General features: G+C 41.9%; 2 protein-coding genes across 2 annotated transcripts in view; one reads left to right on the plus strand and one right to left on the minus strand.

The window, feature by feature from the left end:
- Positions 1-369: 369 nt before the first annotated feature.
- LOC308469244 (uncharacterized protein) overlaps positions 370-24,461 on the minus strand; it is a 310,857-nt gene continuing 286,765 nt past the window's right edge. Inside the window, exons 31-45 of the mRNA XM_080991449.1 lie at positions 23,839-23,883; positions 22,940-23,029; positions 21,667-21,756; positions 20,431-20,481; positions 18,370-18,435; positions 17,230-17,256; positions 15,566-15,592; positions 14,449-14,520; positions 14,290-14,343; positions 13,283-13,309; positions 8,731-8,784; positions 7,910-7,996; positions 6,925-6,987; positions 5,324-5,362; positions 370-3,000 (exon numbers count right to left, since the gene is read on the minus strand). Coding sequence (XP_080847575.1) covers positions 2,947-3,000; positions 5,324-5,362; positions 6,925-6,987; positions 7,910-7,996; positions 8,731-8,784; positions 13,283-13,309; positions 14,290-14,343; positions 14,449-14,520; positions 15,566-15,592; positions 17,230-17,256; positions 18,370-18,435; positions 20,431-20,481; positions 21,667-21,756; positions 22,940-23,029; positions 23,839-23,883 — 846 coding nt within the window. The 3' untranslated portion in view covers positions 370-2,946. The remainder of the gene's footprint in view (positions 3,001-5,323; positions 5,363-6,924; positions 6,988-7,909; positions 7,997-8,730; positions 8,785-13,282; positions 13,310-14,289; positions 14,344-14,448; positions 14,521-15,565; positions 15,593-17,229; positions 17,257-18,369; positions 18,436-20,430; positions 20,482-21,666; positions 21,757-22,939; positions 23,030-23,838; positions 23,884-24,461) is intronic.
- The window catches only part of LOC308471736 (uncharacterized protein), a gene marked incomplete at its 5' end in the record, with an annotated part of 209,007 nt that continues 194,501 nt past the window's right edge, over positions 9,956-24,461 (plus strand). The window contains one exon of the mRNA XM_080995995.1: positions 9,956-12,723. Within this exon, the coding sequence (XP_080852121.1) occupies positions 9,956-12,697 (2,742 nt within the window). The 3' untranslated portion in view covers positions 12,698-12,723. The remainder of the gene's footprint in view (positions 12,724-24,461) is intronic.

Below are 24,461 nucleotides of genomic sequence, written 5' to 3' on the forward strand. Positions count from 1 at the left end.
CACAAAAATGGGAGTTGGGGGGGGGGGGGAGAGGATTTAAAGCAGCCAGTCCACTTGCATCTGTCTTGACTGGGGCTATAATTGTGCATTATTACTATTGTCACACTACGACATACATGCTCCAGCCTTTTGCTTCCTTTCCTTTTGCTAAGGATGACATTAACAGAATGGCAATTAGATAGATGTACAGTGTACTCAGCAAACACTACAGATTGCAGGGAAATATTTTGCCAGGAGATAAGATTTGGAGGAAATGATATGCCGTAGACTAGGAAGAAGAGAGTTGATTTTGCTGCCCATGGACTTGCCACTGGTTTTTGCCACCTGTAAAAGAGTATTACATGCAGAAAACGAAGCTATGCACACAGCTGTTTGACTTTCAAGGAAGCCTTGAAAGCTAGTCTTTTGTATGGAAGGTTACAGCATTTTAACTGACAATTTAAAGTATCTAATTTCTTTCTTAAGTCAGTGTAGTTTATCTTCATTTACACAACAGTCTAATATCATTACCGAGCAAAATGCCATACGGACATCAGAAATCATACAATAAAGCTATCTTATATGTAACCCAAGTAGTTAACAAGTGAAGCAATGTTAACTTTATAGTCTATTTTTGTGTGTATAGTATGCATCTTCTACCATGTGAAGAATTGTACACTGTTTAAAGCATTAACTGCAGTTTTTCTAGAAGACTTTACAAGTAGTAATAATAGAAATAATATACATTATTGCTAAAGATTCAGAGGATAGCAATCCAGAACCCCTCTTCTACCTTACACTGAGAGCACCATGCCATCCTTACACATGTGACTTCTGATTAGTAACGCGAACCAGCACTTTGGAATAGAATTACACCCCATCTCTGGGAATGAGGGCTTAAACTCTGAATTAGGATGAAGCCAATTAGCACCAAAATAAAACGGGAGAGGGAAATGCAGGCTTCCTAGGTTTTGTTCAAACCGCGAAGTATTATGTCCCTTGGTTCCTATAAACGTGAGCTTTCATCATAGTTTTGTGCCTAGTTGATCACTGTCACTGCTTGCTGGTGTTCAAACAAACATGACTCTGAGGAAACTGTCATATTAGGCATTAACTAAATGTTCAGAGGCGAAAGGGTTCAAATGCTTCCATGAAGCTGTAACCTCTTTCCACGGGTCAACATTGCTCAGTCAGTTCTGCAGCTGCTCCCAACTATGCTTGCCAACTCACAGAGAACTGCTGTGCTTTTAGCAGCTGTGAGGCAGAGAGAGGACCAAGGCAAACAGCTTCTGCTATCACAGTGGTCAGACCAGCAGGACCAGATGAACTTTTTCTTGCCCTATGGAAGACATTGGTGCTCTTCAGAGCCAGGAGCCATTAACTCCACTTCTGCTGCTCTCCCTATTTACCTCAGTACCTTCCAAGCAATATACCGTACTTCTACCTAACATGTTTTGTAGCCCTTACTTCTTAGGTAGCATGCCCCCTGGATGCTCCTGGATCCACCCAGCATCAAAACATCATTTGCCAGAACCTTTCTATACTCATTGTATGCTTGTGAAAACATTTTAGTTAACATGGCCTTTTAAATAAAAGATTCGAAACCTGGAGCGTGAAGAGTTTCTCCAGTGTGGTGTTTGGCCGAGGAAGCAAACCGGTGGAAGCTAACCTGTATCCTTCCAGATGCTGTTGGACTCCAGCCCCCATCAGCCCTAACCTGAGATGACGGGGTTGCAGTCCAGCAACATCTGAATGGCTCCCCATCCCTAAAGTAAACAAACTGTGTGTATGTGATCCCATTGGCAGCACAACAACAAGGGGGGGTATAGAACATTATATAGTTGCATAAATGGGTGAACAGTTTTGGCTGTGCTGCTTGAAATGAAATTGCTTATTGCTACAAATATAGGTTCAAGGTAGGCTATGTGTGGACATGCTTAGGTTCTTGAAATTAGTAAGCTATTGTTCAATATACCAATGGTAAATATGCAGGATCCTCCACTAGCAGTATTTTCTCCTCTTATTTGTGCTCATACCCACAATCCACTGGGACTAGCTGCATTCCAATCAACTGCTAGAGTTCCATGCTTTTTGTAGCCATTGTGTTTGGATTTGGCCAGAAGTTCTCAGGCACACTAAAGAAATGTGCCTGTTCTCACTTTATGCTTTGCTGTAAGGGGTCACTGATGTAACACTGGTACACCTTTGTTTGCTGCATAAAATATGGAGATTCTCCTAGACACCTTTACTTTGAAGAACTGAAACTGAAAGAGTTGTTTCCATGACCAAGTAAGTGACCAAACAACCACTGATGCTATTATTGAACTCCTGCGCTTCTGACCATAGGTAGTTTTATTTGGGAGGTGCTTACACACCAATGAAGATACTCCTCCTTGAGTTATGTACTTGGTTCTGCATATGGGAGTGGGAGAGCAAAGTACAAAAACAGAGCTCCAGTTTATCAGTACTGATATGGCAAGCCCTGCCAATTCAGGGAAGCAAGCACTGGACTTCATACAGGAATCCCTTCCCAGTTTGCAAACATGAGCTGGCACTCATGGACTGTGGCTGTGGAAGGGGTTTTAATCAGCACTGGTGTTATGCTGCAAATCTGTAAAACTGAGATGAATATTGTACTGTTTCCTCTGTGTGTTTGTGTGTGATCTGTATGATATGTGAGGCACTACAAGTTTTTCCAATTCCGCAGTAATTACAAAAGTTCCCGAAGAGAATCAACCCGCTTTAAGTCACAGATTGTAGAATGATAAGCAGAGGTTCTCCCGGCGACAAAGTTTTCTACATGTGGAAAAAGCTGCCACAGATGACAGAGGTGATCATAACGACCAAGAACGTAACTGTTTTCTTCAAGGTGGAGGTATGTAGCAGCATGTGTGGTTACGTTTGTGTTGCATTTCCGGGTTGGAGGTTCCTCCTACATTCATCCGCAAGCCACCGTTTGTCTCATTTCTAAGGCTGCAACTTCTTTTTCTTTTTCATTTTCTCCTCCATTTCTATCTGTGGCTATGTGCAACAGAATTGCAGAGTTGAAAGCCATTGGTTGAGAAGAGGGGAAGTTCCTTCTCCCATGCAATAAGGCACACAAGGCACAGTTTCTCAGTGCTGTTATTCCACACGGTAGCGTTAGCAGCAAGTAACAATCATTCCCAATTATTTCAGTGTCCAGTTATAAAATAGTTATTGGTTATGTACGCTTGTCCTATGGGCCTTGGAAACGTTTATATCTTTTAAAATCCATACATGAAAGCATCCAGTATAAAAAGATCAATATATTACTGTTGAAGAGTTATTGTTTTTTTGTGACTTCCCCCCTCTTTTTTGTATAAAAATTAGAAAAAGATCAAAATATATCACACTATTATTTACACTGTCCATGCTTGGAGGATCACTGTAAAAAAACACAAACATGTTTTAAAAAACACACACACGGGCATAGCATGCATCTCACTCTCATCTACTGCGAGACAGTGGTGACATTGCTGACTTCAATCTATTATTATTATCATATATTGCATGGTTTAAACTCACTAAGCGCAATCTTAAATGAGGATGTGGAGGGAGTAAAGTAGACGACCATCTACTTTTTCCAAAGCTGTACCAGTGTGTATCATCCAAGGTGGAAGGTAGGCCATGTAATTATTCCATCTAGCAGTGCTGATTCTTTTTCTTTAATTCTCGCCATTTTCTTTAATACTCGCTATTTTGAAAATTTTTGGAGGGGCTGGAGGGTGGGGAGATTAATGGGCCCAATCCCAGGGCCTCTTGAGGGAGTGTATGGGCTTTGGATTCAGCCGACTGAAGGCCACCTCTGCCCTGCCTCTGCTGAGTCCATTCTGTCCCTAAAATGCTCCATTTGGGGGCCTAACACTAGCTACTGCTGGTAGAAATACAGTGGTGCCCCGCAAGACGAATGCCTCGCAAGACGAAAAACTCGCTAGACGAAAGGGTTTTGTGTTTTTTTGAGTCGTTCCGCAAGACGAATTTCCCTATGGGCTTGCTTTGCAAGACGAAACGTCTTGCGAGTTCTTGTGAATTTGTTTCCTTTTTCTTAAAGCCGCTAAGCCGCTAATAGCCGCTAAGCCGTTAATAGCCGCTAAGCCGCTAATAGCTGCTAAGCCGCTAATAGCCGTGCTTCGCAAGACGAAAAGACCGCAAGACGAAGAGACTCGCGGAACGGATTAATTTTGTCTTGCGAGGCACCACTGTACCACTTGCAATAGGCCTATGGAAATCTATGCCTGCAATAGATGTATGTCCACATGCTTTCCTCGCTGGTAGAAAGACAGCTCCATCCTATCCTGATCTTTTCCAGTCAGTAGATCTGAGGGATTGCTCTGCCCTTGCTTAATAATGCCTGACATGTGTAATAATCTCTAGGTTGCTTGTGGAATCCTCCTGTTGGTTGCGACGGCTTTCCTCTCCACTATAGCTTGAAACAGAAGCACCACCCAGTCATTTGCTGCCCTTCTTTGTATATATAGCCCTGAAAACAAAACACTACAGGGGAAAGCTGCACAGAGACTCTCAGAAAAGGTTGGTTGGACATAGGAAGAGTTACGATAATAAAGAAAAAAAAGGCACTAGGTTGTTTTGTTTTTGCCTCTCACACAAGAACTGAGCTAAAATGGGGGAGCTGACTTTTGTACATGGCTTTATGCCCATTGAAAAGTGTCATATAGGTGTGGGGGAGCATGAAATATTTGCAGAAAGAGTCTCATCAGCCATGGCAGCAGAGCCATTTCCCCCTGTATGGAAATCCAAAATTGATGCAGCTCTAGTATTAAAACCTGACTCAGAAAAATAACTTAAGAAGAGGGTTGATGCCTGCCAGCACAATTTTACTGCTGTGGATTGTGGCCTGCATTCAAGGACACTGGTTTGCCACCATCATGGGCAGCTCTGCCCTAAATTTGCACTAATCTAAATGTTTTTTTAAAAAATATATAGCATAATGCAGACATGAAAGCAAGATGCAAAGTCAGCATTAAAATGGAAATAAAACCAGATTTATTTGCCAGGCATAGAATCAAAAAGATAGAATCAAGCAGGAATAAGTTGGCATATTTCCTGACCAATTAATTTTAGTTATAATTTCATAAGCAAAATGCTGAGTTTCTTGTCTCTTTGGTCTAATCCCTCTATGATGGCTATATTAATATCGGGTATTCAGCAAAGATATCTACATTTGCCTCAGTTCATTTTCTCCCCCTTTCCCCCCTTTTCCTTTACAAAATAGCTCTATTATGTATTAGTTCCATGCTATTACTCTTGCTAAGCAACTATCTTAATTCAAGCCAAAGAGAAAATCTAAGGTAGGGTACGATACCTTGTGCCAACATCCTGGTACTGGTAATCCATCTGGTCCCTGCAAAAAGTAAGTAACAATTTTGTATTCTTGGAAAGCACCAAGTGTATCATAACAGCAACACACACACCCACACACACACACCCACCCACACCCATATATGATGGATCTGCAAGACCTACCATTACCATAAACGTATTGGAAATATCCATACAAAAAAAACCCATGTGCTGTGTTTGAAAAGTAGGTATGTAGGAACAAATCACATTCCATGTATTTCACAAATAAAACAAATTCATAAACAATTACTCAAATTCATAAACAATTGCTTAAAAAATTCATCAGCTCTCCGTATTAAAGCAAATTTAGTTTTTTTATTTTAATATGTTTTGTTTCATGCTGTAATATGAGTTTGATGAAGGGAAGAAAGAGCTATACAAGGATAAACTCAATACCAATATAAGTAAAATTATTTCAGGCAACTCTCAGACAGTATCTCTTAGCTCAACTCTGTGACACGGGAGACTGACTGGTGAATGGCTGTCTTTCAAAATGGGAAGTACAATGCCAATGGACAAGCAGAGGCATGAACATCTTCCCTACCTATCTTAGGTAAAGCATTCTTTGCATATTATCCATACTGTTTCCAGGTTTAGTTTCTGGCTATCAATTGTAAAATACTTTCCTTGCTCGCAAACCATTTTCTTTCTTGCAAATCAGCTACACAGGTCAATTTATAATGTTAAAAATGCATTATAAAAATGTGACACTAGATGGTGCTATAGAGCAGAATCTAAAGTCAATGGCAGATACCTTGGGAGCGTAGTTGTCCCCCCCCCCCCATAGCATTTTAATGGCATTTTTTATATCTCTATAGATCCAGCAATGCTCTTGAGGGGGGTGGAATAGGCTCGCAACATCAGAATAACTCTAGCCTATGGGATTGGCTGATGTGATAATGTATGCAAGCTGGCCATTCATTCAGAAGTCACAAGACAGGGAGAGTGCTTTAGATAACTGAAATGTTAAAATCATTTGTGGCATCAGATACATAAATAGGCATAGCTGTTGATTTCAACCTGTACACATTGAAACTACTCAAACTTATTTGCACTAAGAACGTGTTTCAAACCCCATGATATCCAGGAATATGTGGCTGAATGACACAAACATACTAAATGTTTGTGCAAATTCATATCAGTTTAAAAAAGTTTTCCTCCCTCCGCCCTTCCAGGTATTTAACTGCCTGGTTCATGCATACAACTTGCTAAGCTTATAGTAGCCAGAAGTATTGACAGACCTTTGGCTACAAAGCCAGACTCTAGAATTAAAAATATATAACCATTTAGTTTCACAACGCGGCATGAATCTGGGTGGAACGAACTGGAGCATTGTGAACTGGCTTGTGAAATGTCAGTTCTTCCATATGTCTGTACAACGTTTGGTCTTTCACAAGTCATACAGACACCTGACAAATTCTGGCCACATTTTCCTATAAAAGAATGGAGGTTCCAGAGGGAAAGGAAGGGAGAAAGCGGAAAAAGACTATGTTATGCAAGAAAAGGGCTAAGTTATGCAGAAAAAGTCATGCAAAAGAAGAAAGAAAGGGGGGGATACTATACCAAAGGGCAGAGCATATCCACACCATCCAGTTCAGGTAAACCTGGCTCCCCTTTAAAAATGAACTGTTAATTGAAAATGGAGAAATACACAGAAAAGTTTATAAGAAAGCAAAAGGAAAGAAGGAACAGAAAAAAGTGAAGAAATAATTCAGAAGCTTACAGAAATGTTAAGCATGGGGGATCTCTGACCTGGAGGGCAAATGTGGTCCTCCAGACCTCCCTTATCCGGCCCTTTGTACTCTCCCCAGGCCACACCCCTCACTGGCCCTGTCCCCACACCCTCTGGGGCTGCTTTCCTTGTGTCCTTCAACTGTAAGAATGCCTCTTACTTGCCTGGAGGTAGGGTAGACAGGTGTGTGTAGAACTTCTGACTTTTGCATGGCCAAAATGCAGCCTAATGTAAGAGTCACATCCATCGCTCCAATGATTTTCGTCTGAGGGCACACCCACCGGCATGTGACTCCCGCATGCCTGTCCATGATATTCAAGATATTTAAGGCTGCCCCGTCCCTTTTTGTGATGTTTTTTGGTCACTTCTGGGTTTGGCACATTGTACGTGGTTGTGCACATATCAGACATGCCAAAAATGGTCACTGCCTGTATACAGGACTGAAATAAATCAAAACTGGCTTGAAGAACGAACCATCTGTTTGTGCCTATTGTGTGCTTGGTTTCTGTTCTGTCCTCCTACTGTTAAGCTCAGTGAGCAGTTACATTGTTTTTTTCATGGGTTCCTTTCTTTGATTGCTGATTTGCATATGAGGTGCCTTTCCCATTTTGTGTCTACCCTAAAACATGTACATCAAGAAAGTGACATTCCAGCATCATGATAAAAAGAAAGGCCAGTGAAATGGAACTATTGGCCTTCTGCCGTTATCCAAGTTCAAAGGAGTCTGCCTCCAGAAACCTTTTTGTGCTTCAGATGTCAAAAAGCAACGGAGATAATTTAAAGCAAACATATATTCCCAGCAATATCAAACCATACCACTGGACAAGGCTGATCCAATCCAGGCGGCCCTGGCTCTCCCTTTTGCCCTTTTGCTCCTTTTCTACCTGGAAGTCCTCTTTCTCCCTGTGACACAACAGAAAAATCAAAGCTCTTTTATAATCTGAAAGATTGGAGTGAGAGAAATACCACTTATTAAGTCATGAATTTAGCGTCCACCTGTTTGCAATGTGTTATAGACTTATATAAGTGGCTTATATATCATGTGAAAGCTCAAATATAATACAGAAATTAACAGAGAAGCACCGGAAAGAAAGAATAACCTGCTGTGTGAATGCAGTCCATGAGTGGTCACTTAAGAACAAACCTTCGTTAGCACTCATGGTTCATTTGGTGAGCAGCAACCTACTAAGCTGCCTGGGTTTGGATGTAGTGCTTAGCCAGACTATGGTTTTGCTCTTGGCAGCATGGCAGCGGAATCAAGAGTAGGAGAGAAGCAAAGTGGGACATCAAGAACAAACCTGGTTACTGCTCATAATGCTTTATACTTTTGCCTTGCATATGCATTCACCTACAAAATCTGGCATATGACCACATAATATTTCTGCAAATTTGAACTACCTTCAATTGAACAAGATATAGTTGGGCTCCCCTGTCCTCAAAGATTAAAGGTGAAATATATGGCCCTGTTCAGATATGCAGTAAATAGTTCTCCAGTATTAAAAGACTCTATAATGACAAATCATCTAGTGATATCTAGTACCATTTATGTAGATGAGGGCCAACATTTATTTTAGGGGATGTTGTCAGTGAGTATGGACTTTTTGTGTGTGAACAGATGAATTAGAAGCAATACAGACCTTTTCTCCTCTCTCACTTTTTTCTCCTTTTTCTCCTCTTAGGCCTGGGAAACCCTATAAGAGCAACATGGGGGAAAAAGTATGTGTTTAGTGCCAAATAGTTCTGGTAATGAGGAAAAGGAAAAACAAGGTTGTTGTTTTTTAAAAGCAACCACTATGAATTGAGACAATGAAACATTTTCAGGAAAAAAGTATGTGCGTGTTTTGTACTAGAACTGTTTGTTTATTTCTTGCACCCTACTCTTCCTCATACAAAGCCCAGAACAGCTTAACACCATTTATAAAGTTCAGCATTAAAAACAAAGCTAGGCTGTGATTCACTACAAAGTGCAAAAAAAAATATCACTTGGGATATTGCTATTAAAGCATTTATCCTGATGAAGCACAAGGATGTTGCAGATCTTATACTACTACTCATATGTGGCCCAGCGACACCTCTTTCACCTTGGTATAAACCAAGGCTGCATCTACATTGACCTTCTAAACGTTATTGAACTGAACATTCTCTAAGGTTCAGTGGCAGTTTCCCTTTGTCAGTGGTTCACTGCTCTGCAGCGTGACAAGTGTAGATCCACCCCAAATCAGGCAATAGGTCTGTGGAGAGAATCAGAACCTACAGGGTTAAGAGGTTCTGTGTGACGTCTTACATTCTGAGGCGTGGTTGAGTATACTGAGGGGAGTGTTTCCTGAGTTCAGTTCTGGTTTCGCTTTTGCGGAGAGAGGACGCAAGATGTGTGCGTTGTCGCCCGGAGAGATTTAAGAGCTGTTTTTCTACACGAATAAAGACTTTTAGAAGATAAGGAAGACACCGTGCGTGCTGCCTGATTTATGTTTACACACACGCACAGCAACAGTTTCTCGCTGCGTGCACTCTGCCCCCCTGCCTAGGTCAGCTTCAGGCTTCCGAGCAGAGCTGCGCAGGGGAAGCGCTGGCTGGACGGCAGGGCAATTTGCCAAAGGCCAATAGGTTATGGATGGTCAGAAAACGCTTTGAAGCTGTTGCCAGACGTGCCGGGGTGTGTGTGGGAGCCAGCTGAGGAGAGGCTGTGGAGAGCTTGGAGCTGTGCCTAACGTTTGAAGGCAAGCTGACGACGCTGAAGCCAGCTTTGAGTCCTGCCTGAAGCTGAGAGAGGCAGACGAACTCAGCTGGGAGGAGCTGATCTGCTGGACCGGGAGCTGGAGAGCTGCTGTTTGTTTACGTGAGTACGCTGGGCCCCGGGGAAAGATGGCAGATGACCAAGAGGTGCTTGAAGCTCCACTTGAGAAGCTTGAAGAGCTCACCACCCAGTCGTGGGAAACCTGGGTCAGGAAAGTGAGAGCCTGGTTTTGGGCAACAGGGCTGTGGGAAGTATGCAAGATAGAGCCGTCCCCAGCCAAACCGGCTGCTACTGAAAATGCAGAACTGGTGGACAGAGATGCAGAAAAGCTGCAGTCTGCTTTTCTGGAGGAGAAAATGCAGAGAGAGAAAGCTATGAGAGCTGAGATCTGCATGTTGAGAGCAAGCGTACATGCTAAGCTATTGCCGCATTTGGAAGGCATTGAGTCGGCCTGTGAAGCCTGGAAAGTGCTGAGGGGTTTGTGTCAAAGCTCAGCAGGAGGCCAGGAGCAGGATGACGCCGAGTGCTCAGCCAGAAGCCCTGATTTTACAGCCTCACGGAGTGCTGTTGGAGGTGTCGGGGGGGCAGAGAAGCCCAAAGGCCAGTTTGGAAAAGTTTCCACTGTGTATGACGAGGAGGAGTGCCGTTTCAGAGGGGGCGGAGCTGGCCCGGAAGCTTCGCTAGCTGAGAGCTCACCCCAGTGTTTTTCCACTCGTTGCTGCTACGTTTGCAATTCTCCTGACCATCTGCGTCGCAACTGCCCACAGAGAGCAAAGGAGACAGGGCAGGATGTCTCCAAGGTCGTTTCCCATGGGAATCAGCCGGGTTTCCATGGCAACCAGTCCAGCAGAGGGGGCAGGCGTGGGAAGTCGCAGAGAGGACGTGGCTCAGAGGGGGAAGACGGCGCTTATCAGCTAACTGCATCCATGGCGGTTGTAAAGGACACCTGCAAAGGCCCCAAGGACGGGGGCAGCGGGACGTTTGTTGCTATGGCAGCTTTGAAGGACAGCTGCAGTGAGAGCAACGTGATACGTTGGATTATTGACAGTACTGTCAACAGACATCTGATAACTGAGACACCTGGTGTTGAGATGTGGAACTGCAAACCTGTTTTGGTTGGGAAGACAGTGTGTTTTGCAGACAATTTACAAAAGCCATTGTCTAAAGTTGGACATGTTTATGTTTCTGTTTTGCAGGCGCAGCTGCGAGTCTACGTGGCGCCGGGGATACAACATTGTATTTTATCTGTACCTTGTCTCTTACAGGAGGGGTATAAGGTTTGCTTTGAGAAGGATGTCTGCACAATTTCCAGAGGGGGGAAAGTCTTGATCAGTGTTCCAAAAGGGAACAACGGCTTTTTTGTTCTTGAAGCACCTCTGGAGGGTGAAGGGTGTGCTGAGAAAGTACAGGCAAAGTCTGCAAAGGTTCATGCTCATGTTTCATGTGCTTGCGTGTGGCACAAGAAAATGTCACATGGTTCCTGTGAGGATATCCAGATGCTATCGGAGTGCACTAAAGGGTGCGAAATAAGGGAATGTGGTAGACCCCTAAAGTGCAGGGCTTGCAGAAAAGCCAATGTAAAAGGGTGTGGTTTTCCCAGAGTGGAGAGGGTGGCCACAAAGCCTTTTGAGCTTGTGCACACAGACCTTTTTGGTCCCATGCAAAAGCAAAGTCTGGGCGGGGCCAGGTTTGGGCTGACGCTGCAGGATGATTTCAGCCAGGTTGGCTGGTTTTATCCTCTGAAACGGAAAGAGGATGCAACGCAACTGATCAAAGATTGGATTGCGGAGGTGGAACTAAGGTTCTCCACCAAGGTGCAGGGGTTCCAGGGTGACCGAGGGTCAGAGGTCACTGGGTCTGCTCTGCAGAAATTCTTTCGCCAGAAAGGGATACGTCACAAGGTGACTTCTCCTCAGGAGAAGGGAGTGGCAGAGCTTAGGAGCAAAGCTCTGGTTCAAGCAACAGAGATTCTACTGAATGACTCTGGTTTGCCTCAAAGCTTTTGGGGGGAAGGAATTAAATTTGTAAATTTCACGAAGAATAGGTCCTACAATTCAGTGGTAGGTGACACCCCGCATTTTATGCTTCACGGAGAGAAGCCGAACCTGCATTTCCTCCGTGTATTCGGTACGAGAGCTGTGGTGTCGGTACCAAAGTTTCTGCAAGAGCAGGGTGGTCCAAAGGTCCAGGAAATGATCTTCTGTGGGTATGATCCTGCAACAAATGGGTGGAAGTTTGCATACCCAGAGGGTGATCAGACCAAGCTTCTGGTCAGCAAGCATGCTGAGTTCTGTGAGCAGGATGGTTGGGCAAGGCGCAAAGTGAGCCCTGACGTTCTCTCAGATTGTCTATCTGAATCTGAGGAGGAAGGAGAGCTAGAGGCTGAACCTGAAAATGAGGACCAGGTCCAGGATCAAGGTCCGGAACAGGTTTGGGCATCTCCACGGGTTGTTAAAGGAGTGTCCAAAAGTGAGCCTTCATCTCCAGTGAGCATAATGGAGAAAGCTCACAGATGGGTCAAGTCAGAGGGGGAGTCGTCTGGTGAAGAAGACGCACTTGCTGGCCCCAGTGGGTCAGAAGAAGCACCCCAGTTCGTGCCCAGGCGTTCATCTCGGGCAACAAAGGGAATTCCACCTGAAAGGTATGAAGCCACTAGTGTTTGGGTTGGTGTGGCTAGGTGCGAATCTGAGATTTGTGAGGAGGTTCAACAGGTGCCTGACAAAGACGCCAGGAAGAGGCGAAAGGCAATGGGGAAGGTGTTGAACTCTCAAGGGTCTGTAAATATGTGTGTCCACAACTCCTCTCAGAATGTAAGGCGAGAGGGGGTGTGGAGAGAATCAGAACCTACAGGGTTAAGAGGTTCTGTGTGACGTCTTACATTCTGAGGCGTGGTTGAGTATACTGAGGGGAGTGTTTCCTGAGTTCAGTTCTGGTTTCGCTTTTGCGGAGAGAGGACGCAAGATGTGTGCGTTGTCGCCCGGAGAGATTTAAGAGCTGTTTTTCTACACGAATAAAGACTTTTAGAAGATAAGGAAGACACCGTGCGTGCTGCCTGATTTATGTTTACACACACGCACAGCAACAGTTTCTCGCTGCGTGCACTCTGCCCCCCTGCCTAGGTCAGCTTCAGGCTTCCGAGCAGAGCTGCGCAGGGGAAGCGCTGGCTGGACGGCAGGGCAATTTGCCAAAGGCCAATAAGGTCCACCTCAGCAGTATTAGCATCTGTTATGATTGCAAAGGACTCTTTAGGATTGCTGGTGGAAGTTGCTTCTGACAATGCAACCAGAGACCCTTGGCCAGAAAAGGCTTAACCTGAGATGAAAGCATTTTTCCTGCTACACAGTCATGACCCCTCCCTCTACTAATCATTTACAACGCATGAAAAATTCTGTTTAATTTCTTCCTGCATTGTTTGCTGACATGCTGATAGTATAGATAGTATACTCATTACTTACATCTAATCCTGGTTCCCCTGGCTTTCCCTAGGGTTAAGAGAAAGAAATGGAGACAGTTAACTGGTGAGAGTGGGAAACCACAGGATTCAACTAATGGGTCCCGTCAGAGGAAGTCCTGCGCAAGGACTTATGCTTGTGCAATGGGGCTTCTCCCCTCCTTACCCTGTACAAACAATTCCAGTGCTGCCCTGAAATTGGCTTGCGGGTGGGGGTGCTTGGGATAACGTCCACAACAGCACACAGAGGGAGGATATCATTCTGTCTGTTAAGCCAAAATGCTTCCCCTGATGGAACAACTGCCTTAGTGTGATGTTGAATTTCCCCCCATGTTAAGCAGGTTACATTTATGTTAAGCAGATACCTAGCTCCCTCCCACTGAAATCCATATTAAAAGTGCTTTGCTGACTGGATTCTGGCCCCTGTGTACAGCATCTGGACAATACACACATTTTTGTTTTAACAGAACTTCTGTAACTTTAGTAACACAAAACAACCAAAGAGGAAATACTATTATTGTTGTTTTTCCATTTTCCACTTTTTCCATTTCCACAGACGAATCGTTTAAAAAACAAAACAAAACAGAAAACTGCAGAATTTTACCACTGACTCAGATATGATGTCTATAGTTTGGACAAGCTAATCACATGCACTTTTACTGTAAGCAGACAATCAGAATTATCACTGCTGCAACACTGATGGAAAGGGTCTGAGAAAAAGACCACATGAGGTTTCAAAAAGGTTTCTGAAATCTGTTTTAAATTTCCATGTAGGGCTCAATAACTATTCTTATCAAATTCTCTACCATTACAATAGAAAACAATTTAGAAAACAATTTAAGTTTGCCTGTAAGGAACTTTTATGTAACACAGAAGCTTTCTACTTCATTAAAATTTAGTAGTTTCAAATAAAAAAAAATACAGTTATGAGTCATTTCGTATCCCTTTGGAGGACTGTGGTGGATGAACGCGTTAACCCATTTCCCATAACAGATCTATATGCGTTCTTACCTTCTCCCCTTTGGTGCCTGGTAAACCGATAAGCCCAGGAGTACCAGCAGGACCCTAGAGAGAAAAGAAAACTACTAGAAAAAGGCTTGGAATATTGCTTTCTGCTTTCTGCTTTCTGCTGAAGCACAAGGATGTTGCAGATTTTATACTACTACTCACATGTGGCCCAGGGACACCTTTTTCACCTTTATGACCACTTTCACCTTTTGCACCCTTTGCACCATCTGAGCCCTGCATAAAAACAAATACATTTATTAGGGTTTCAACTAGCTGGTCTTAAAAAAAAAAATCACTTGCTTTATGCCCAATTCATTTTTTTCAATTAAGTTAAAATGAAGTTTCATGTTATCAAAATTTCACTCAAGGCATCTTTTAAAAATACTAAAGGAAATGCAAGTCAACATACAAATAAAAGCTCCCTATTATAATAATGCACCAGACCAAGAGTGCACATTACCAGCCTTGGCACCTGTTTACAGAGGAACAAGAGATTGCAGGGTGGGGAGAGATAGTAGAACAATGAAACACTGATCTTGGTAACAGCAGCAGCAGCAGCAGCAGCAGCAGCAGCAGCAGCAGCAGCGGATTTTGTGGGAAAGGGCAAGTGCAAACATACCCTTTATTTGCTTACATAAAGTTATACAAGCATTTTTTTAAAAATAGATTGCATAAGAAAATTTCAAACCAAAGCTATGAGTTATGAACAGTATAATTCGATTCCTGAATTCTTGCTTAGTTTCTGAAACTCACATGGTCTGAATCAGAAAGGAATTTGACTGGTGGTAGATTGGGAAGTGACTGAAAGATCTCAACCTATATTGGGTTCTTATATCTATCTGCCTGAAATAAATCTTTTGTACTGGTGGGCTCTAAGTTGGGGTTGGCCCAAGACATTTTGCTTCCCGAGCTGAAGAACAAGATGGCATCTCACCTCCCCATCCCATGTACAGATGCTGACTGGACTTGCAGGTTAATCTTACTTCAGTACTGGCAATGAAATAGGCTAAGGGTGTAGGAAAGGCTGCTTGGCACACCCACCCACCTCTGTCTTCCCACAGAAGGGTAAGGCCAGGGGCCTTGGGTGAAAATAACATGGGAGGCTGACCCTGCTGCCTCCCAGCATCTGCTGACAGAGCTGGCTGTCTCATTTGGTCTAATTGTAGGGCAGGGTCTGCTCTAGGATAAGCTTTGTTAGTCTTCAGTGGTCAAAGTGGTTTGTCCTTGTGCTCAGTTCCAGTTCAATTCATAAATGGTGTGCACAATTTTAGTGACCCACCTTGTGTCCTTGAATTCCTTGGGGACCCTGCAAGATATCAATGATGCATATGAGAAAAGAAAATACAAGGGAGGTTGGGGGAAAGTTGATCTGTAATTCAAGCCTTATCCTCAAATCCTCAATGCCTGTGCCATAATATTTATCTTTCAGACATTTTATTTAGATGTAGAGAGAAACAGAAGCCACTCATGCAAATATGCCTGCATAATTCAGAGGATGTGGCTACAGTAGACAGGCCTAACTGTTTTTCTTTTTCTTTTTTAGAATGCTGTCATCTTAGTATGTTACTGGCCAACCTATAGCCTGAAAAGAATAAGGCACAAAGCTAGAACTTTAAATGCAGTTGTTCTACACCAGGTTTTGGTGAATGGTGCATGTCTTAAAGTTATCATTCTAAAAGTATTCTTTAAGATGAAACCATATAACCCATTGCATTTTTCTTTAGAAATCTACATTATATTTCAGTGTGGAAGGAAGCTGTGAGCATGGAAATTTTCCTTTCAGACAGAAATATCAACTCCTAAAGCCAAGTGAGAAAAACCAGCCATGTTTGTTCATCTCTAAAGTGAGGCTGTGTGTTTAATTTTTATAAATTGGTTGGTAAAGGTAGCTCAATCCTGGCCCTGCCATACCCCACTGCTCTGGGGAAAATGGGGATGAGAGGCAAAGTAGTCCATTCAGTTCATCTTTTCTGAATCTTGTCATAAAAAATTACATCCTACCACTTCCCTTTCTTTAAATATGAACAGGGAAAACAGATGAAGAGCAAAACTGGTAGCTTCTATCATGTCCCATTTGTCTTATAAAATTTAACAGTAAATGTATTAAAAAATAGTGTCAATAAATGGTAACTCTAAAGGGAGTTTGAACAGCCAGAAGGTGACTGACATGCTGAGGACACAGAATCATGGAAGGTCTAGGAAACAGTGAAGCGAAATGTCTCGGCATGTTCTTGATGTTACCTATCATTTATTTATTTGTCAACTTTTAGTTTGCTGTTGAAGTAGGCAATGCCGCAGTATTTTGGCCAATATTCAAAAGGATTAACTGATCAATATATCTCCCCTTAATTTTTTTAAAAGATTCATAATTACAAGAAATAAAAAAAAATGTCCAGTAGCACATTAGAGACCAACTAAGTTTGTTCTGGGTATAAGCATGCACATGTTTAGGAAAGTTTTTAATATTTAATGCTGTATTGTTTTTAACACTCGATTGGGAGCCGCCCAGAGTGGCTGGGGAAACTCAGCCAGATGGGCGGGGTATAAATAATAAATTATGATATATATATATTATTATGAAAGCTTATACCCAGAACAAACTTAGTCGGTCTCTAAGGTGCTACTGAAAAATAATTACAAGAGAAAATGGTATCAAGCATCATTCATGGACTAAGGCAAATGTAAAAGTTATTTGCCTTAACATTAAAAATAACTGAAGGAAGAAAGGGAAGGATAACATTCCCCTCCCAATAAATCTGTAGGGATAGGCTCAAGTGTGTATCCTTTGGCAACAATATAATTAAATAACATGAATAAATTGTATTCAGCAAGAAGTAAAATAGTAGAATTTCAAGCAAGGGCACATATTACTATGCCATGATCTCAACAAAGATATTTAATGTAGGTTGGAAAAACCACATGGCATTTAGGTAATAGACTCACCTTATGCCCCTGTATTCCTTGAGGACCCTAAAGACAGCAATAGTTCATTTGTTAAAGAATGCTTAAAGTATCCCTAGTACATCTTTCATTTTGTACACACAGCTATCAGACTTCCTCTCTAGGTAGAATACATTTGTTTGTATCCCCCCCCCATTATCATGGGTTAAAAAACCCACCCCAATCTAAACAAAATAAAAGTTTGATCTAACTATGTATAATGAAGTTGTCAGGGATTCTAAAATTGTAGAAAGGAGCCTACCCTGACTTCACCGTCCCCTGCCAAATATCCATAAATATACTTCCTATGGCAATGTGCATCCTTTTCTGGAAAATGTCTTACCAATCTGTGATCACCAATATGTGTGTCGCTACAAATGTCCACATTCAAACAGTTGTAACAAAGAGAAATAAATTTTAAGACTGAAAATGTTTAACAGTGTACATTGTTCACTTTTTATTCAACCTGGACCCCCAAATTCCCCTTCCCCAGATATGTGCTGAAATTACCACACAGCAGTTCTTACAGTCCACTTACGTACCTCAAGTCAATGCTCTGGTATGGGCTTGCCATCTGCTGGAAGGTTTAGGATCTGATCTAATGGCTAATTATATCAAAGGAAACATTTGACTATCTGGATCTCTCCTATATATAGTCAGTGGGATCAACCTTCCTGTCAAACAACTAGGGTCAGCAGTAAAATGCCTGATGAGCATATTGGGATCCAAGCTTAATGAAGCTTAGCTGTTCTGGGCATGCTCTCAGCACAGCATCTATCCTGTGTGTGTGCAGTGTGACGTTTGGGCCTTTAGCACTACATTCCATCACAAACACTTTACGTCTCACAAGGAATCATTTCATAGCTGCATGGAAACCCTTGTTATGGGGTTTTGTTTTTTGGCTCCCAACTCTGCCGGGTGTTATTCCATGCTTATCCCACAGAAAAAGTAGATAAAATATTAGAGATTTGCTAAAGTACTAAGTTGATTTTATTGCAACAACTCAGTGATTAAGTATTTTAGATTTGTACACTCATCATCAAAGGTTGTTGATCTGCACACAAAACAAACCTCCCTTGATAGGTTAGAGCCACAGAGATTGTAACTTGGTAAATAATCTGAGTATTAAAACAGAAGACTTACCGTAGGGCCTGGTGGGCCTGGTAGACCTGGAACACCAGGAGGTCCTGGTTCAGCTATAATCTGCACCTATGGATTTTGTTACACAGTGAAGTGATTTGACAGAATACAGACTTGTATGGGCATGATAAAAAAACAACACATTTAGAATGAATTATTGGTGAATGAAAATGCTCTTAAGAAATATAGAGAACAAAGCAATTAATAAAAACTTTTTAAAATAACATTAAATAAAAAAAGTATTTTTTAAAAGTCAATTTTTTTTAAAAAACATTCTTTTAAAAAAGCTAATGTAACACATAATGAGCATGTTCCAGGTTATTATGGGTGCAGTATGCACATGCAACCAATACCCACAGGCTGAATAGTGCTCTGTTCTCCCCAATGCCTTGCTGATGGGTGTGTGCAAAGATGGCATGGCAGGCCATTCAGGGAAATGAGAGGCATTTGTGTATCTCCAATATTCTCTTTCTCAGCCACCCTTCCCACCCTGATACATTAACATTAACCAAATGAATATAGGTGTGCAAGCGCCTCCCATTCTCCTTGCCAAATTGCTTGTGCACAATTGCCACAGGTGAGGGAGGTAGCAAGCAAGCAAGCAAGCGGGGAGCTATAGAGCCTATTGAAATGCTCTGTATTTGGGTGCTGTGCCCACACAGTGGACTGGATTGGACCCAATATGTTGAACATATATTGTTTTATGAGAATAAGATAGGATAAAAACAGAAGGCAGTATTTAACTTCAGTACACTTTATGGTCACCATACATAAATAAGGCCTGTTTTGGTTTTCCTTTTTAAAAAAGAAGATTTACTGACAAAGTCTACCCTTCACTCTAATTACAGAAATGCTTTCAAAAAATATCTTGAGTACAGGTGAGGATTCAGTGCACAACAAAACAAATTGTAGTCCCAGTGATTTCAAATAAGGCTTAAGCAAGTTTCACTGTATGTTCAGAGTCTGGGCTTAATAGTAAAAAACAAACAAACCCCTTCCGAGGTTTAAAACAATTTATCTCCTATGAGACAATTTCATTATTTTGGCACTGTACTGGCAGTACATTCTTGGTATAGCAAATTTATGTTTGGATCACAGATGACTACATTAGATTGATTGATTGATTGATTGATTAGATAGATGATAGATAGACAATGTTCCTTTTATTCAGAAAGTGACCAAGTGTTTGTAAGTTGTAGGTGTTTGTATGTAAGTTAGAACTCAGGAAAGTGCCTTCTGTGAATACAAGAACTTAAAATTATAGTCAGGCACAAGACTGAAATTTACTCTCTTGGCCATTTCTAAGGCTGCTCTTCTGACTTCATTTCTGTATCTTAGGCAAACAATTTAAATTCGAATCAGATGTGATAATTTTTCACCCTGGAAAGCCTACCAGATATATTTGATTTATACACAGGTATTGGGGTACACAGATAGTTCAGGCAGAAAACAGCAGACACATATAATATTTGTTGTGTTGAAGAAAGTTCCTTGCCTGTAGGAAAATTGTTAGCATGTGAAGCAGTCTTTAGGTCATGATCTTTATTGGTAAGCGATTCTCATTGAAATCAACAGGACTTATTTCCAAATGAATGCATTTTGACTTGGGTTCTGAAGGCACTATTAAAAGTAAAGACTGTCACAACACGTATTAATTTTGTGGCAAAAATTCAGGAACCTGTAATGTGGAGTCTCAGTGAAAGCAAAAGTCCTGTTTCATATTAAAAAGTGACTATTGTCCCACCAGTGTGGAATACCTGAGGTGGGGTGACCCAGTGGAGGGTCTTCTCAGTGGTGGCACCCTCCATATGGAATTTGTCGCCTTTGGAGGCGTGCTATGTGCTACCAAATATTCAGTTTCATCATTTGCTTAAGGAGCACCTCTTCACACAATGTGCCCCTCCTGATAGTGTTTGGGCATAGGTCTTTTGGATCTTTTGATTTGCTGTACAGCCCACAGGACTCTAATCTTACTGCTGATTTGTACCATTTCTTAATGGCGATATAAATGAAATAGAACAGATAAACGAAACATATGTCACTCTCAGTATGTTTACAACTTACAAGATCCTTCTCACAGGGAGCGCCAGGTTCTCCTTTTGGTCCATCAATGCCCTAAATAGTAAAAAGAAAGAGTCTGGTGTCTGAGGATGTATTTTAAGATATAAAGTTTGTGGAATAAGAAGGGGGTGGGGATTCTCTTTATCTAAACTAACCTACTAACCTATTAATTTTCGGTGGGACTTTTTCCTTGCAGGGCTGAACTTTTCTTGGCTCTGATATTGTGTCAGTTACAGGCAAATGGAAGGTGAATTATTTTCCCTATGCCTGGCAATTCCAGCTGAGCTGTGCTAGGAAATAGTAGGCAGCATGACAGCACTGTAAGTGGCTATATACAATGTGCTTGTTGCTCTTCATGTTTCTTGTAGAAAGTCCCATCTATATAAACTGCTATCAACCACTTCTTCATAGCGAGATCTCATGCGGATGTCTATGCACCTGCAACCCATGTCTGTGAGGCCAGTCACATGGCTCCTTCCGACCCAATCACAACCCTCACTCCCAGGAAGGACTCAAAACAATTCACCTCTCTAATTTGACTCCAGAATTCAGGTTCAGAACACTGCAGAAAAGCAGTTCCCATCCTGCTAGCATATGAATAAAGCCTCAAATGATTAAGAGGCAGTGTTATCTAAAGAGTCACCTGTACCTGCCTGAGCTTGCCAAAGCATTGGCTTTGGAGGCAAGAGCCATTAGACTGTCAGGTAACAGGGAAAAGACTCTCTTCCATGCTTTTGGAACCCCAGGGAGCTAAGTATGGTTTAATAACTGCTAGTCTTTTAAAAACCTCTGAAGACACATTTATAGAAGTCTGTGTGGGTTGAATTGTGCTGCACTTTTTCACGCAACACACAGATAAAACATGGTAATTGTTCCCACAAGAGGCAGTGATGGCCACTAACTCAAATGGCTTTAAAATATGAGTAGAACAACATATGGAGGAAACAGCTATCAACTGCTACTAGCTAGTGTATCTATGCTCTTCCTCCACTGTCAGAGGCAGTGTGAGGCGAAGAGATTCACAAGTGGAATCGAGCTGGACACTCAGAGAACAGGATGCTGGAGTCTGGACTTAGATGGGCCTTTGGCCTGATCGAGCGAGGCTTATGTTTCTCTTTCTTATGCTTATGCTCTTAAGCACCTGATATATAATACACACAAGTGAAAATTAACTTTTTTTCTGGTAATTAGCATCTATGACAACCGTCTAGTCCCGAATTATGTTGAAGACAGACATACCGGTGGACCAGACAAGCCCATTTCTCCTGTCTCTCCTCTCTCCCCCGCTATTCCGGGGTTTCCTTGGTCTCCTTTCAATCCTTTCGGACCCTACAATGTAAAGGAACAGCATGTTTCCCCCCCTCATCACCAGATAGATTCAGAGTTATGAACACACACATTCTGCACATGCCCACCCAAAGTAGCCCTCCATATTCAGTAGTCTGCGAACTCTGAAAAGGGGTTGGCGGACTTGGCAAGGGAAAATCAGGTCAGTATTATACACATATACTGACAGGCACTTTCCTTTAACAAGTTTCTATAAGCTAAAATTAATAATTTCCTAATACAGCCTGCTAGAAAACATCTGTCAGCCCACAAAACATATGTAAATGGTAGGTGCCGAATGGAAGCACCAGAAAGCTCTTTTATTAAAAGAACTGATACTCACTGCAGACAAGTGGACAACAGAGTCCCTTACTGTTACTTTGAAATGTAATTGCTCAAGTAACAACCTACATCTATCACCCCAGTCCCCTAACAAATACCCTTTTCCATTATGTGTGCAGATGCAGCCATAGAAAGAATGCTGGGAACACAGAGGGTGGTATTTTACGAGAGCATAACCAATGAAATGAATGGACCTAACTCAGCCATGTTCCAGAATTTCAATGGGTCTCCTCTGAGTAAACCTTAGTTGAACACCACCCATAAACACAAATGCAGATTTTTAAACTGAAGGATAGAATTTGAGGGGAGGGAGTTGTTTTGCCAAAAGAAGTCACAGGAACTTTAAGAAGAAAAGAAAAGAAACCTCAGGCTGCTTGTTACCTATCAGATTGCACATCTTGTCCAGATACTCGCTGAGTTAGTGGGATGTGCAAAAACCTGGGGAGCCAAAATAGAACAGAAAGAGGAGACAGGCTGGACACAAATCCTGCTAGTGAACAGATGCTGAGAACTACAGCAGCTGATGCCACCCTGACTGAGGGCAAAGTGGCCATTCCAGGCTCCAGCCAAAAAAGGGCCTACTGATCTCTTTAAAGTGTGGACCATGACTTTCTCAGGGAGCCTCTGTGAGGAGGCTCTATTTAGGAATCTAACCTTGTTTTCCAAGCCGCTTTATGAATTCCTTCAGGGATCTCCCCACCCCTCAGATTATCAGAGACGCTATACCAGGCACTTACACACTCATTTCCCATAGTGTGAGTATGTGTGTGTAATGCACCTTGTATACCAAACAACTGTATCTGTGAAAACAGTATTTAGTAATAGATATTGAAAACAGACATACTGGGAGACCACTCATGCCAACATCTCCTTTCTCTCCTTTTTGTCCTATGAGTCCGGAGCTTCCTTGGTCTCCTTTCGAACCTTTAGGACCCTGTAATTTAAAGGGGGGGGGTGGAATGTAAGATAATTGGGTTTTAATTAATAGTATTCATTATTTTCCAGTGTTACTCTGTTACAATATTTTTTATTTTGATTGTGTTAGAGGAATGGCTGACAATCAAACACTGATTAAGAAGTGGAATGGAATTTAATAGATCACGTGGATGTGACCACTTCAAAGCACAGGAAACTTCAATAAAGATTCGGACATGCACACACTCATCCTGCACACAACAATCTTAAGTATTTATTTTGAATTAGATGTAAATTAAATTACTGACTGCAATAATTTGATCATGTATCGTGGAGGGGTGCTTAATAAAGACTCGGATGGAAAGATGCAACATAGGATAGTGGCACTGCCTTCCCTCTCTGTGCTCAGGAATGATTGGAGGGTGGAGGAGAGCTTTAGTTGCGGTTGCTTGAATACTTTATTTGGGAAATGGCAATCAGGTGTGAACCTCACAGAGACCAAATCATATCAAAATTAAAACCATTGCAATTAATATATATATTTACAATTATTGTCTCTGTATTCCTCACACACACATACACACACTCAACATGCCATGCAGATTAAAAATTAGTAGATTGTCAAGTAGGTTGTCCATATTCCAAGAATATGGAATGGTTGGGAAAACTGCAGGATGAAGAGTTTGCAATTTGCCTATATTTGCTTCTGAAGACTGCATGCATTCCAACCACTTTAGTAACTCTTAAACATTTAATAGGTAGCTTCAGCCTATTACAGAACTTTAGTCACACAATTGAATACAAATTTATTAATAATGCCCCCCACACCTTCTCTCCATCAACTCCAGGTGGGCCAGGCAATCCAAGTTCCCCCTGGAACAAAAAAAGGGATAAATCAGAGCAATGACCACATCATGAATCTAACCAATAAAAATCTTTTCCCCCTCCACCAAAGAACTATATATTGCAGTACTCAATATTTTAAAGGTGCATGATTGATGTTACATATTTCAAGGGAAGTGTCAAATTTATTTAAGCCGAGACAAAGCCCTATACCGCTTGTGACCTGGTGACTTTTCAACAAACCTTCCAAACAGAGATTAAACTAGAGGATCTTCAGCCAGCATGTGGGCTATTTGATCATTCAATTCATGCCCAATGCCATTGGCAACACTGTTTTATCTGGAACCAATAAAATTGTGGCCTAATTTGAATCCAACACTTGTCTCTTGCTTCCTTTGCCATCTGCACCATGGTCTCACTATGCCTGGGCCCACAAACAAGTGATTATAGACACTTGTTAAAATTCTTCTCCCTTTGCTAATTTTGAAACTTTGAACACATTACCCACCACTCTGACTCCCCCAAAGTTATCCAAGGGGATATGTCATGAACAGAAGATTCACATATAAACCAAGCTTAGTGTTGCCAAGCAGGTACTGAGTACAGTA

This window comes from Podarcis pityusensis (genome assembly GCF_964106645.2).
Source record: "Podarcis pityusensis genome assembly, chromosome: 2".
Classification (NCBI taxonomy): domain Eukaryota; kingdom Metazoa; phylum Chordata; class Lepidosauria; order Squamata; family Lacertidae; genus Podarcis; species Podarcis pityusensis.